This window comes from Crocuta crocuta, unplaced genomic scaffold, assembly GCF_008692635.1.
Source record: "Crocuta crocuta isolate KB4526 unplaced genomic scaffold, BGI_CrCroc_1.0 scaffold25, whole genome shotgun sequence".
NCBI lineage: Eukaryota > Metazoa > Chordata > Mammalia > Carnivora > Hyaenidae > Crocuta > Crocuta crocuta.
Genome location: NW_027532015.1, coordinates 14,693,499 through 14,708,567, shown reverse-complemented (window position 1 = coordinate 14,708,567; position 15,069 = coordinate 14,693,499). Strand labels below are relative to the sequence as shown.

The 15,069-nt window shown below is 40.2% G+C and overlaps 1 protein-coding gene across 1 annotated transcript in view; it reads right to left on the bottom strand.

Annotated features, from left to right (window-relative positions):
- Positions 1-250: 250 nt before the first annotated feature.
- The window catches only part of MAP3K5 (mitogen-activated protein kinase kinase kinase 5), a 201,595-nt gene continuing 186,776 nt past the window's right edge, over positions 251-15,069 (bottom strand). Inside the window, exons 26-30 of the mRNA XM_077776139.1 lie at positions 9,971-10,214; positions 4,775-4,887; positions 3,923-4,035; positions 1,987-2,063; positions 251-1,052 (exon numbers count right to left, since the gene is read on the bottom strand). Of these exons, the coding sequence (XP_077632265.1) occupies positions 992-1,052; positions 1,987-2,063; positions 3,923-4,035; positions 4,775-4,887; positions 9,971-10,214 (608 nt within the window). The 3' untranslated portion in view covers positions 251-991. The remainder of the gene's footprint in view (positions 1,053-1,986; positions 2,064-3,922; positions 4,036-4,774; positions 4,888-9,970; positions 10,215-15,069) is intronic.

The window sequence follows — 15,069 nt, the reverse complement described above, 5'->3', positions numbered from 1 at the left end:
GCAGAAAAATGCAGCATTCTCCATTGGGATGCCATCTGCACACCCTCTGAGACATACAATAGTTACTCAAGAGAACCTGGAGCCTTGAGAAAACCACAGGGACTTTCTTTTATATAAATTCTTTTTGTCTTTGCCCTCTCTCTCACCACTCTGTTGTCCTGAGAGACAGCTTGCGTTATCAGTTGTTCTTTGATGACCTGAATAGAAGACAGATTCTATTTAATATCAGAGCAGAAGAAACAACTAGAAATTTGACACAGTAGTTTATCTTGTTGTCAAAGCAAAATAAGAATCCTTTAGAATTTATCAAACAGTCTGTTAAGAGTCTTTTTACTTACTGGAGTAAATATGACACAATGGGTAGCTTTAGAACAAGCTAACATTACTGTGATTCACGCATGTACAACTGGCACAGTTCAGTAGTACATAAACGACTCAAACGGATGTACTAGGGGCCAGAAACTTAAGTTACAAAATATACTCAATATTACAATTAATACAGATAAGTAAGTACAAACCATTGCTTTCAGATTCTGCACACTTAAAAAAAAAACATAAACTTTATACAGTAATGGAACTTAACGCATTTCTACTCAGAGTATCTTACAAACACACATAAGCCTGAAAAGTCATGGTCACATTTTGGTTTTGTTCCAGTGATGCACAATCCCGTGAAATGTTCTATCTGTTTCGTGTGAAATAAACATTGGGCTGAGGTGCAGTAGGTGCTGAGTGAAAAATATCTCCATAAAAACGTTTAGACTAAAATAGTCTTCAGCATCCTAATGTTTAGGATTATTTTTGGAGAGTCCTTACAAAGAGTCCTTATGAATTCTAGAAATAGAAGCAGTTCAGTGTATTTTCTCTTTTTTTTTAAACACGAGTAAACAAGTACTGGATTTAAAGTGCAGCTCCTTTCTCCTCTCCCTTCCCCAAGAAGATCAGTTCTGTATTGCTGGAATCTCCAGTTTGAAAACAAACTGAGCGATGGTCAAGTCCGTTTGTCTCGAAAGTCAGTGATGGCCTTCCACAGCGTGCAGAGTATTCCTCCCCTGGTTAGAGACACAAGAAGAGGGCACCTCATTTGAAACCTTGCCCTTGATATAGAATAGTGACTTCGTAGGCTCCAGCTGTTCTGATCAGAACATGCAGATCCCCAAGTCTTATCAGTCATTGCGTATTCTTTTTGTACATATTTTCTCGTCAGCCCTCCGTGCCTTTCCTTTCCGCCTCCACAAACTAGCAGGTCCCAAAGCATCATTTTGTTTTATTTTTTAAAAACTATTTTAATGTTCATTTATTTTTGAGAGAGAGACAGAGAGAAAGTGTGAGCTGGGAAGGGTCAGAGAGGGAGACACAGAATCCGAAGCAGGCTCCACGTTCTGAGCTGTCAGCACAGAGCCTGCTGTGGGGCTTGAACCCACGAGCCGCGAGATCATGACCTGAGCTGAAGTCAGACCTCCATCGACTGAGACCCCTGGCGCCCCATCCCAAAGCATCATTTTAGACTTCCAGCATTCTTGGAATGTGTCTTTACGGAGATCTGTGTGAGTCAGTTACGCATATGCTTGGCCTGACAGAAAAAAACGGTCCTAAGAAACTGTATCAGGTTATATACATGATATGTGGATGGCAAATCAGCCCCTATCCTAATATTTCTAATAGGTATGGCATTATCATGAACTAAACTAGAGTGTTTAAGGCAGCTTTAAAAGAACCTCATGGTCTGAGTCTGCTGTATTACATAACAAGAAATTCTTTTAGTTGATTTGCATTTACTAATATAGAAATACTGGTTATAAGAGTGCCTGGTAATCGCCTGGTCCAATGGACTCAGTTTACTCGGAGCAGGTGAGAACCGGAGAGTGGGGCCCAAGATCTCTCGGCTGCTTAGAGCAGGCGAGGGGCCCAGCGAGGGCAGGAGCCCAGACTTTCCCGCCCAGCGCAATTTCCATTATGAAAAAAGAATAGAAAGAGCAGTGGTACCTTAGTCTCAGGCATTTTAAATCATCACGTGTAACACAGTAGAGAACATCCTCTAGAGAATAATCCTCAGCCAGAAACTGTGGAGAAAGTAACATATGCACCAAAGTCAGATGTTTTACCCACCTTTAATAAATAATAAACTCTATCCATAATATGGACATTGGTAATCATTTAAAAATAAATCTAAAAGGATATCTACTAAAAAACATAATCTTCTGGAATTATTAGGGAAAAGTCCCCTCCCCCGGTTATAAAATAATTACAAAGAAATACATCTGTATGACTTCCAAGTTGTAAAGATTACATGCAACACAATTTCAGAATAGCCTTCTAATGAATAGATAAAATTCATTTGTAAGGACATCTGCTGTTTGTAAGATAAGTTTTTATTTTAGAGGTTTGTGGCTGTGTTTATTTTTCTCAAGTGGATTAAAAGTGTTCCTGGAAAGGTATTGTAGATATTTAACCTCTAAACTTATTTTTCACAGCTAATAAAAGGTATTTTCTAATAATTACTGTATAATCAGAGTCCTGAATTTAAACGGAAGCTTTAATTTAAAAAAATATTTTTAATGTTTTATTTCTGAGAGAGAGAGAGAGAGAGAGGGAGAGAGAGAGTGAGAGCGGGGGAGGGTCAGAGAGAAAAAGAGACACAGAATCCGAAACAGGATCCAGGCTCTGAGCTGGCTGTCAGCACGGAGCCTGACACGGGGCTTGAATCCATGAACCGTGAGATCATGACCTGAGCCGAAATCGGACGCTTAACCGACTAAGCCACCCAGGTGCCCCAGGAAGCTTTAATATTTAATTTTTAAAAAGGGGGGGCAATGATTTAGTGGATCATCAGTTACTGCCCCTTAATTGTGATTTGAGTTTTAGTTCCAGGAATAAATATTTTGGAGAACTTGAATGGATGCATTATTCCCCAGAAGTAAGAAAGTTGTTTAAATTTATGCAGCCATAGCCTGTTCAATGCAGATTTCTGAGGAAACCCTAAATTTTATCCAGTAAATCAATAAATTATTGAGTAAAGAGAAAAGACATCTTTATTCTTAGTTATTTGAAAAAATTAAATAGAAAACTAAAGTTAATGTAATATTGTTACGGGAGCCCTTTCTATAAAAGATATAATCTCTTATTGTGTGTATGTATATATGTGTGTATATACATGTATGTATATATACGTGTATGTTTGTGTGTATGTGTATTTACATGTATGCAATCTTAAACCATAAGTGCTATCATGCTGATGACCAAAGTCTGTAAGGAGCAGACAGGAATTAGGTTATTACAGGTATCGTACGGTTGAGAGAGAAAGTGTGTGTTCCTGACACAGGTTGACTGACTAGATCTATTTTATTAAGCATCAATACAGAGCTACTGCCCAGCAGAGTCAAACAATGTTGCGAGAGAATTAAAAGTTAAACGAGAGAATTAGAAAGTTTAAAATTTTAGTTTTGTCTTGATTTTTCTACTCTTCCTTATCTTCAATTCCAAAATATAAAAATCCTTAGGGGTCCTAGACCACAGAGCTTCTGCCCACCTCCCTCTCTTGCACATACTGTACCCCTACCCCCGAATGATTTTCCCTTCTCATCTGCCCCTCCCCAAATACACATGCAGGCAGCCTGGTTTATTCCTACGTATTCCTTTGGACTTCAGTTCATTCACCACATCCTAAGAGAACTTTCCTCAACCTCTCCCTTTGTCTCCCAACTTCTGATAACCTTTCCTTCATAGAGTTTATGAGGATATCCTTAGGCTTTTATCTGTGGAATTATTTGATTTCCATCGGAAGACCCTAGTCTGTAAGCCGCAGAAGGGCAGGCCTGGGCCTGAGTTGCTCACCAGTGTTCATGCCCTGTGCCCAGTACACAGTAGGCACTCAACATTATGAAGCCAAAAAAAAGCTTGTCCCACAGACAGTTTTCTTTACCCGATTTATAGTGTCTTCATCAGCTCCCTTTTCTCTCAGCCACTCAGCAAGTTCCGACTCTTCAGCATTTGTGCCAGGGGAAGCCCGGTGACACACAGGCAGTCCGGGAATATCTAGGACAGAATTGGGGAAGGAAGGGCATTCTTAGCTTCTCCTACCAGAGGTCCTCTGAGGCCCTCCCACCACTGGAGTGACATTTATCAATACTTTAAAAGATTTTGCTCTATCAGAGTATAATAGAAAGAACAGAGATCGGCAGTATAAGTGGTAATATAAACAAAACTCTTAAAAGACGACTAATAAATGGAGAGGCAGAAGCAATAATGTCATGAGACTCCCACCTCATACCTTCATATCAATTTTACTTTCTTAGAATAAATGTATTGCACCAAAATTATACTGTGTGTTTTTCACACAACAAACATGAGAATAATTAGCAAAGACCCATGTAATTACATAATGGTCTCATTTTTCACTATTTGCAATAATATGGGAAATAACCCAGGATAGACAAGATATAAAGGCAAAAATGACAAAAATACGATTATTTTATCCTAGTAATCTCATTACAAAATTTTTAAAAAGAAATGAAGACCAAAAAGGTGGAGAGCCCTATTCACCTCAAATAATCTCAGGAAAAGATGACCATGAATCATTCTTTGAAATTAAGGTATCAAAATTACAGTTTGCTACAAATAAGAATTGGATATTTTTTAAAAGCAATTTCTGCTTGTAGCTGTGGTATAAGTGACAGATGCCAATTAAGCCACGAAATAAAAAGCCCATTGGCCACCTCAGCTTTGTGTGGCTGCCTGGTGTAACAGTATGACTTCTAAATTTTCTGTTATTCACCTATTGGTTGGGATTTAAGCTTCAGCTGTTTAATTTCTTGGTCTTTTTCTTCAATAGCTTGATGAAGGAGTGCTTGTAATTCTTTCTCTTTCTGAACCAATTCTTCCAGCAATCTGAAAAAAGAAATTATATATATATATATTTTTTTAATTTTTTAATGTTGATTTATTTTTGAGAGAGAGAGAGCAGGAGTAGGGGAGAAGGAGAGAGAGAGAGGGAGACACAATACCTGAAGCAGGCTCTAGGCACTGAGCGTCAGCACAGAGCCAGATACAGGGCTCGAACTTGTGAACTATAAGATCATGACCTGAGCGAAAGTCAGACTCTTAACCAACTGAGGCACCCAGGCACCTCATGAAAAAGAAAATTCTATTAGTTGACAGGATATAAAAGCTGGAGTAGCCAGAGTGACCTTCTACATCTAGACGTGGGCTTTTCAAGTTATAAGGAACACGACACCCCTGGGATTTTATTGAAATACAGATCCTGTTCCAGTAGTTCTTGGGGTAAGTCTGAGAGTCTACATTTTTTGAGGCTTATTTATTTATTTTTTTAGTAATCTCTAAAATCAGCATGGGGCTCAAACTCATGACCTGGCGATCAAGATCTTGTCGCATGCTCTTCTTGACTGAGCCAGCCAGGAGCCCTCAGATTCTGCATTTCTAATAAGCTTCCAGGTGATTCTCATGTTGCTGGTGCACAGATCACCCCTCCTCCACCCCCATGTTAAAGTAGCAAAGCTCTAGAAGACTTGTACTTCCAGACAAGAATTCAAAACCTCCACCCCGACCGTATGCCAAAATCTTCAGAGATGCTTTATTGTTTCTTTTTATGGCCATAAATGGCACATAAATAAACTAAACTAAAATATATATAATATTAACAGACCTATATTTTATAAGTGTGACTCCTCATCAAAAAAAGCCAATGACAGGTCTCTGGGTGGCTCAGTCAGTTAAGTGTCCAACTTCGGCTCAGGGCATGATCTTGCGGTTCGTGGGTTTGAGCACCATGTTGAGCTCTGTGCTGACACCTCAGAGCCTGGTGCCTGCTTCTGATTGTGTGTCTCCCTCTCTCTCTGCCCCTCCCCTGCTCACGCTCTGTCTCTCTTTTGCAAAAATAAATAAATATATTTTTAAAAAGCTGATGATGGATGATATAATAATCAACGCAAAGCAGAAGGACAGTCATTTTTTTTAACAGTGAAAATGTGAGAAGTAAACTACAGGTGAGGTCACCTATAGTATCTGGCACATAACAAGTACTCAGTAAATGTTAATGGTTGTTGCTAGGATTGTTGTGGACATTACTGTCCTTCCTCTGCATCCTAAGGAGGCTGGTGAAGTGGGTAAAGGGGCAGCTGTGTTCCTGGCACATTCCTTCTTAGTTGGCATCTGATACATTCTCCAAAGAAACAAGGAGAAAGTAACATATCACTGATGCCATGGTTTTACCCATACAACGTTCACTATGCAACGGAGAGCCACCCAGTGACCTGCTCACCGCTTCTAACACCATTCTCTGAAAACAAATTCCAAGTTAGGATGGGAGAGGCTCTGATATTTTTAGAAAACTACCTTTGTGTCACTAGGATTCAGAATTCTAGAAAGTTAAGGTACATAGTTATTCATAAGATCATCAAGATAAATAATTGTGTGCCCTACAGCCCTGAGCACACTGTGTTTGTTTCATTTTCTGGGTATGGAGAGACTGAAGTCAGGAGCAGAGGCCGGTCCAAAAGTCTGTTTCTGCTTCAGTCGACATGTTCTGACAGCAGCACAGGCCGACCTGGAAGTCAGCCCTGGGCCTGAATCCTGACTCGGCCACACACTTCCTGTGTGAACTTTGACAAATTACTGAGTGCCTCTGGGCTTCAGTTTTCTCTTCTGTGAAAAGGAAAAGGAAAACTTCCCTAAAGAATGACTGTGAACGTTAAATGAGACAGCTGTAGCTAACGTGCTAAGGACAGGGCCTGGCCCTCAGTGAGGGCGATTCTGTTTCCTGCTGCAGCCGCACGGCCCGGGAACAGGACCGTCCCAGGGCTCGCAAGGGGTTCCTTCTCCTTTCCCACAGGACAGAGATGTGAGGCCCTCGGGAGAAGGGATCAGAGTAGAGAAGGGCAGCAGAAGCGGGACAAAAAGGAAAACTCTTGTAAGGCAGACAGAGAAAGTGGTTTGAGGAAGACTGGCTTAGTTTAAAGGCCACTGCGGAGGGGCGCCTGGGTGGTTCAGTTGGTTAAGTTTCTGACTTCAGGTCATGATCTCAGGGTTCATGAGTGTGAACCCTGCATCGGGCTCTGTGCTTACAGCTCAGAGCCTGGAGCCTGTTTCAGATTCTGTGTCCCTCTTTCTGTCTGCCCCTCCCCCACTCACACTCTGTTTCTCTCTCTCTCTCTCAAAAATACATAAACATTAAAAAATTTTTAAAAAGGCAACTGCGGAGTAAGCAGTACACAATTAGGTGGACTGAGCAGGAGGAAGCGAAATTGAGAGGAAAGCAGAGGATCAAGGGAAACTTTTATCTACACCAGCAAGACTTATATTCAAAGAAATGGATAGCAAGCTCAGCATGAATTTTAAGTTGGCAATTTGTTGGTTTTGTCTTCCTTGCTAATTTACATGTATGGAATAGTGATGGAATATTCTGTTTTGTTTTCCTTAAGAACACAGTGACTTTTTCTAGAATTTCACCTATGTGAGTCTAGACTAGATATTTTCTTTTTACCTTTAAAAGCCAGAACCGAACATTGGAAGAAGGGCACTAACAGGCCACTTCATTTGTCCCAAATCCAGCTCTCAAAAATTATTTAAGAATGTATCCAACCTAGTCCATCAGTTTTATTTTTCCTTTGCCTTCAAGTTAATAGGGAAGTTCTTCAAAATTAAGGCAATTGCCTGCCTCTCTGTTCCAGAAAAGTCTGGTAAGCATCTGCCCTGAGGTTGATTTTTTAACTCAGATGGGTGGGGGTAGGTAATTCTGGAATCGTTCCTAGATAAACAGTCAGCTGTGGGTGAGTTAAATTTTAGCTAACCCTGCTTTATCATCCTGCATTACTGTCCCAATAATTGCCGTGAAGTGAATTATTTCCAGAACATTTTATGTAAACATACAGGGAAATATATGTAAAACATACATTCTAAAGCCATCAGGTTATTTTCTCCATTTGGTGTTATTATCGGTGATCTAATAATGAAGAGCTGGATAAACCTGATTTACCTTCATCAGTGATTATCCTAAATATAAACTTAAGATGACTAATGTGAGGGCTGCAACCTTTCCTAAAAACAATCTAACATCTAAGTTTATTTTGCAACAGATGAACTTCTATAGATCAAGTAATCATCCACTAAAAACTACAGACGTGATCAGTCTCTCATTTCCATTGCTTAGTACTAGTACCAGAACAGCTGCCTTGTTTTTTCATGCGTGAGGTGGTATTACTAGAAACAGAAAAAGGAGACTCAATCTGTAGATTTCACAGATGTAAGTGTAAATATGTAGAGAATTGTGTGGGCTATTGTGAAAAATGCAACCATGCTCCTAAAGCAAAGAAGAAACAGGGCAAATTGTAGCCTTTTCAGCAGAGATGCACACATGTGGGAAGGAGGCCCTCAGCCAGCCATTCCCCTCAGGAAAGCAGCCCTGAGAGATGGCGGATGGTGCAAGTATGGCGGACAGAGGACGTGGACAGGGCGTAAGCCAGGAGAACTCTCATGGTCTGTCTAAGGAGAGAAGGAAAAGGCTGCATTAAGGACAGGCAGGTTCTGTTGACATAAGCTAAGGTATATAGACAGAAGGTTTTAGGGCCAGAGAAGCAAATATACCAGCTTACTGGTAAATAATGTCGCTTTATTGCGTGTATAATTCTGACAATGGGTGGAGAAGGAGTTGGGGATGGTCCAAAACAGTAAGGAGTGAACATTCCCCCTCCAGAGATCAGAGAGGGGTATATACAACAGTTCATTCGGGATTGGATGGCAGAGGATAAACTAAAAAGAAAGATGACTAAAGTTAACACCTACTCTAATGGACGCAGTGTCGTGACTGGGGTTCTGTCTGACAAGAGGAGGGAATGAAGGGCACTGAGGGTTTTGAAGGGAGTCTCAGAGGAGAAAAGACTCAAATTCCTCCACTAAAGATTTGATGCCAAGAGAAACCTGGGCTTCAGAGGACAGGATTAAGATCTGGAAGTCAGAAAGCCATTTTCTCTTTGTTCAGAAAGAGTTTGCTCTATGCAAAGCACAGGTGACACGTATGGATTTACCTAATTATACAACCAAATTTCATGTTTCTGAGTATAGGATGAGCTTTGTACTGTTCATACTAAGCTTAGTATTCAAGCTGAACTTTAAAAACTTAAACTTATGACTAGAAATAAAATGCGTTTATCTCCCTGGTGAACAACTACAATTTTCAACTAAATATCTGAACTTTTATTGATTCACACCAAAAAAAAAAAAAGGTTTTACTATAAACTATAAACCTAGAGTCAGAAAGTCAGTTGCCCACATGTCAACTGTAGCCAGCACCAGGAAGCTATAAATCATAGACTTGGCCCCTGAACTGTGCCAACATCTGTGAAGAACAGGAAATATTTACTCTTCACTTAATCACCTTAACATGTAGATTTTACGTTACCAAATTCTCAAAGAAAAATTAAAGTCCAGATAGGACACAGCATATTCCAAATAAAATAGAATCCTAAATGTGGTCAACTGCTCATTCTTTCAAGGGTCTGAAATGCAAAGCTTTAGCACCATTAAATTTATCTTTTCAAGAACAGAGATCTTCCTCTCCTAAAAGAATGAGATATTCCAAATCACGGGATTTCAAGAACATGAATTTTCTGTCTGTCTTTCAGCTATCTCCTGGATGGTACATGCTGTTCTGAGTCTGTGTCCAAGATAGTCTCTGAAGTTACAACTACTTTGAAAATCTCAGAGTACTTGCAGATAAAGCAGTAAGCAAAGGACTGGTGCTGAACAAGGCTTGAATTGTTAGAAGCAGAAAATGATTTTGACAAAGGAGACTAAGACAAATCGCTCTTGTTTGATAAAGGTATCAAACCAAGTTTACATGGATGGGATAAAGGAATCATATTTTGTATTCTCTGTGGCCCAAATGTTAAAGAAGACCTAAATGCACTTATATAAAAGGAAGGGAAATGAAAGCCACCCACGTGAGAATAGGACTTACCTATTAGTTTCTATTTTCATCCTTCCAAGCTGCACACTGAGTGATCGGTGAGCATTCTGGGAGTCATGGGACACGGTAGAACTGAGCGTGCTCACCCCTGAGGTAGCCACGGCATCTTCGATGACAGCATGAGGCCTTCGGACGGTTTGGTTTGAGGGCTGTTCCTCATGCTCATCTTCGGCCTCCAAGTCTTCTTGATCCGCGGTATCACTCTCAGACGCGAGGCTGAAATGTGGCCTCAGTTCTGTGAGGCATAATATCAACAACAGTGTTAATCAAGTATGACCGATTAATTTCTTAAGATGTGAATGTCTTCTCCCTGGCTGTTCCAAAGTGCTTTTCCAAAAGTCGGGATGGATTATTGTGCATTAATTTATGTTTTCCTTCCCAGTGAATCTGCAAAATTCACCCGATGTATGAACTCAGAGTGGTCTAATTCAAGTAGAAGAAAAATGATCACACTGCACATAAGATATGTGGGAAAATGCTAAAATCAGAAAGGCAATTATGTAAAAACCTGTTAATATAAACATTTGTTTATGCAAGTGAAATTCATTTGTTAGATTATATAATATCTGGCAGCTATTAACTCACTTAGAAATGAGGAAACTGAGATATAGAGAGATTATCTGAATAAAAGTTAAGTACATACCATGCTTTTTGACGGTAAAAGGCAAAATTTAAGGGAATGGGGGTGGGTCCTGAAAATGCCACATGTACATTTGACTTTTGGGTTGATTCTACCTTACTCTACCCTCATGACTAACCACTGAAATTTAAAGTGTGTAAAAGTCTCCAACTTAAATACAATGAGTTCACCTGTATGCTGCTTCAAAACTTGCCTGATACTGGGGCACCTGGGTGGCTCAGTCGGTTAGGTATGCGACTTCAGCTCAGTCATGACCTTACAGTTTGTGAGTTTGAGCCCCACGTCGGGCTGTGTGCTGACAGCTCAGAGCCTGGAGCCTGCTTTGTATTCTGTGTCTCCCTCTCTCTCTACCCCTCCCCCACTCGTGTTCTGTCTCTCTCTCAAAAACAAACATTAAAAAAATTAAAAATTGTAAAAAACAAAAAAAGAACGTGACCGATATCTTCCATAGAAAACAATATTATAACGTATGATTGTGTTCTCAAAATGGCCAGAGATGGGAATTACATTAATAATCTGAGTGAAGTCAGGGTAGCAGACATACTAGAGCTTTACTCCACATGCAATGATGGGACATGGAGCTTTTGTTGTATCACAGAGAATCTGGTAAAAGCCATGGAGATTCTCTGTAGAAGAAAAGCACATTCATACAACATTTTGCCTAGACATCCTAAAGCCCACAGACTCCAGAGAGTCCATGAACCACAGCTAAGAGCCCCTGTGTGGGGAGATGGCTCCTGGGGAAGGGACAGAAGACCCTTGCCCACCACCAATATGGCTACCAGGGCAAGGCGACCAAAGGCTGACTGGGTAACAAATCATCCAGGTAACTTTTCTTTCCTTACCTTACTGGACCTGTGCCTAATATTTTCCTCTAAATCTCTGGCTGCTGCTTCTCTTCTTCAGATCTTTTTCTATCTACCATCGGAACCTGGAACCTGGAATTCTATCCTTCACAGAGTTTTGTATTTCTTACTCTCCATAGCTGACCTCATTAAAATCTATTACAGTTAAGTACTTGTAATGTGTGGATAACAAACTATATTTCTAGCCCTGATCCTGTTACATCCAATACCGCCTAGATATTTTTGCTGGGAGGCCAGCACTTCAGATTCAACAATATAAAAAAATACCTCATCTCTTGCTCATAACAAAAATCAGAGTCCCCTTCCTCAGGGGCCAGGTTTATGTAGCTCTGACTTCCTTTCTCTCTCTGTTTATTTGTTTTATTTTTAATTTTCACTGTAGCAAAAAAAAATGTATGACATAAAACTTACCATTTTCACCACTTCCAAGTATACAGTTCAATACTGTTAAGTATATTGGTCTTGTTGTTCAACCAGTATGGAGAACTAGTTTTAAAGTTGCAAACTTTTTATAAGTTTCATCTTGCAAAACTGAAACTCTATACCTATTAAATGCCAACTCTTACCATTTCCCCTACCCCTTGTCTTTGGCAACCACCATTCTGCTTTCTGTTTCCATGAGTTGGACTACTCTAGATGCCTCATATATGTAGACTCATTCAGTATTTGGTCTTTCTGAGACTGGCTTATTACTTCACGAAGCATAATGTCTTTAGGATTCATGTAGGTGGTAACACGTGTCAGAATTTCCTTCCAAAAGGAAGGAATAATATTCCAGGCTGAATAATATTCCACTGCATGCATGTACCACATTTTGTTCATCTATTCATTTGTCAGCAGACACTTGTGTGACTTCCATGTGGCTTATTGTAAGTAACACAGTTATGAATGCGGGTGTGCAAATACCTCTTTGAGATCCTGCTTTCAATTTTTTCTTTGGATATATATCCAAAAGAGGAATTACTGGATGGTACGATAATTCTAGTTTTAAATTTTTTGAGGAGCTATTATGCTGTTTTCCAGACTGACTGTACCATTTTATAATCTCACTACCAGCACACAAGGGTTCTAACTTCTCCATGTCCTGCCCTTTATCTCTGAAGGTTAACCAAGCCCCACCTCTACTCTGTTTTCTGCATCATCTCTTTACTCTTTCCAAAATTCCATTTCCTAATTCATCTATAGTGGGAGGGCCTCAAAATCAGGTAGTTTACCGTTGTAAACCCAGGACCCAGTACAGGGGTTAGGACATGCAAGCATCTCAAAAACTGTTGGCAGAATGGAAGAGTTATACTACCAGGATTATTTGTATTTATAAGGGAACAAAATAATTTTAAAAAATCTTACTTTAAAAATAATTTAAGAAAGTGCAAGTCTAGGTTAAATTAGAACATAAGATTAGCTCTTTTAAATTAGAGCATAAGATTAGCTCTTTTAAAGTTTTCTAAAACTATTCTTAAATTTCTTTTATGGTCTCTAAACTGAAATTTTTAAAAACAATTTAAAAATTTTAGCGTGCTGTTGACTATAATGTCCCTTTGGGGGAGGGAAATTTTCTGATATTATATTTAAACATCTCCTGGAGCGCCTGGGTGGCTCACTCAGTTGAGTGTCCAACTTCAGCTCAAGTCATAATCTGACGGTTTGTGGGTTTGAGCGCCACATCGGGCTCTGTGCTGACAGCTCAGAGCCTGGAGCCTGTTTCAGATTCTGTGTCTCCCTCTCTCTCTGCTCCTCCTTCACTCGTGCTCTGTCTCACTCTGTCTCTCAAAAATAAATAAATTTTTGATAAATAAAAAAAAATTTAAACATCTCCTTATATAGCCCCAACTTTATATACTTTATCATAAATTACAATTTTGATATGTTATGTATACAAGACTGAAAAATTCTCTCAAATAATTTGAATCAAGTAGAAAACCACAAGCAAATGCAATAGTTTGTTATTCTGGACTTTTGTGGTAGCTCCCTGAGCACACGTCATCAAATTATACACCGTAAAATATGCAACTGAGTTAGAGCATCTGGTCCTTGTCCTCAAAGAGGTAACAACCTAAAGAAGAACTAGAACGAATATGGGAAGAGCCATAAGAGCAGGTACAAAGATAACATGAAATTATAAGCACAAATTAATGCAGGTAACATACCTTAGATGATCTCAGTTACAGACCTAGCAACCTATACCATTCACACGAACATGTATTAAGAATGCTAAGGAGGGGCGCCTGGGTGGCTTAGTCGGTTAAGTGTCCGACTTTCGCTTAGGTCATGATCTCGCGGTTCGTGGGTTCGAACCCCGCGTCGGGCTCTGTGCTGACTGCCAGCTCAGAGCCTGGAGCCTGTTTCAGTCTGTGACTCCCTCTCTCTCTGACCCTCCCCTGCTCACACTGTCTCTCTCTCTCTCTCCTAGAAATAAATAAAACATTAAAAAAAAAAAAAAAGAATGCTAAGGAGGTAAATAAAGTACATCTGCAATAACTAGATGCAGGGGTGGTTTAGTCATTGATTGATTCAGAGAAGCAGAAGAGCCTAAGCAGGTTTTGGAGGAGGGGAAAGCTGCGGCTTGGTGGAGACAGAGGCAGAAGTGTTGGAGAGAAGGAAGTTCAACCAGTGGTCCAGGGCCTGCTGAGAAGAGTGGAAGGCAGAACGGACTGTCAGGAGAGAGGCAGGTGTCAAGCAAAAGAAGGGGACTCAGGCAACGAACGGGTGACACTTAAGCCCGTGTTTTGGAAACCAGAGCCGGTGCGTGTTTCCAGTACAGCAGGATGGGATCAAACAACAATACTATTCCCACTTCCCTATCCCCAGCCACCACCCAACTGGTTCTTTCCCCAGAGAAAAATAACCAGACCAAGCTTCTTTAACACGGGGTGTTTCTGATATTTGTTAAGATCACAATCCATGTCAGTGCAGTGTAAGCTCGTATGGTACAGAATGCTGGTCATTTTACATTAATGTGGACACTGGGCACGTGAGTAGTTCAGTTTCACTGGTAATAATATCAGGTGCTTTAGCAGTTTTAAAAACTTTTGGTAATGTAGTTAGTATGCCTATGTTATTGATTCTCTCTTAGCACTGCCCACATGGTCTGTAGGCTTAGCACTTCTCCATCTGGTCACCCACAGCCACACTGTAACAACAGATACTCAATGCTGCCAGTCATCTAGAGGCTGATTCTTGATGGCAAGTGAGAAAATAAGCCTGAGAAAAAAACTCTTAAGGGGCTTGCACTGTACTCTCTGTTCTGTGTNGGTGGGGGAGGAGGGGGAGAAAGAAGATTGAACACTTTTTTTTTTTGTATTTTTTATTTTGAAATAATTTTAGAATAACAAAAAAGTTGCAGAAATAATACAGAGAGTTCCCTATATCCATCAGCAACTTGCCCTAAACCTGACATCTTATAGAACAGTGGCATGAGGATCCAAACCAGGAAATGGACACTGATACGACACCACGAAGTAATCTATAGACCTTATTCGAATTGCACCAGTTTTCCCACCGATATCCTCTCTGTGAACCAGAATCCCACACTGCATTTAGTTACCATGTATCCTTAGTCTCCTCCTGTCTGAGATAGTGTCCAG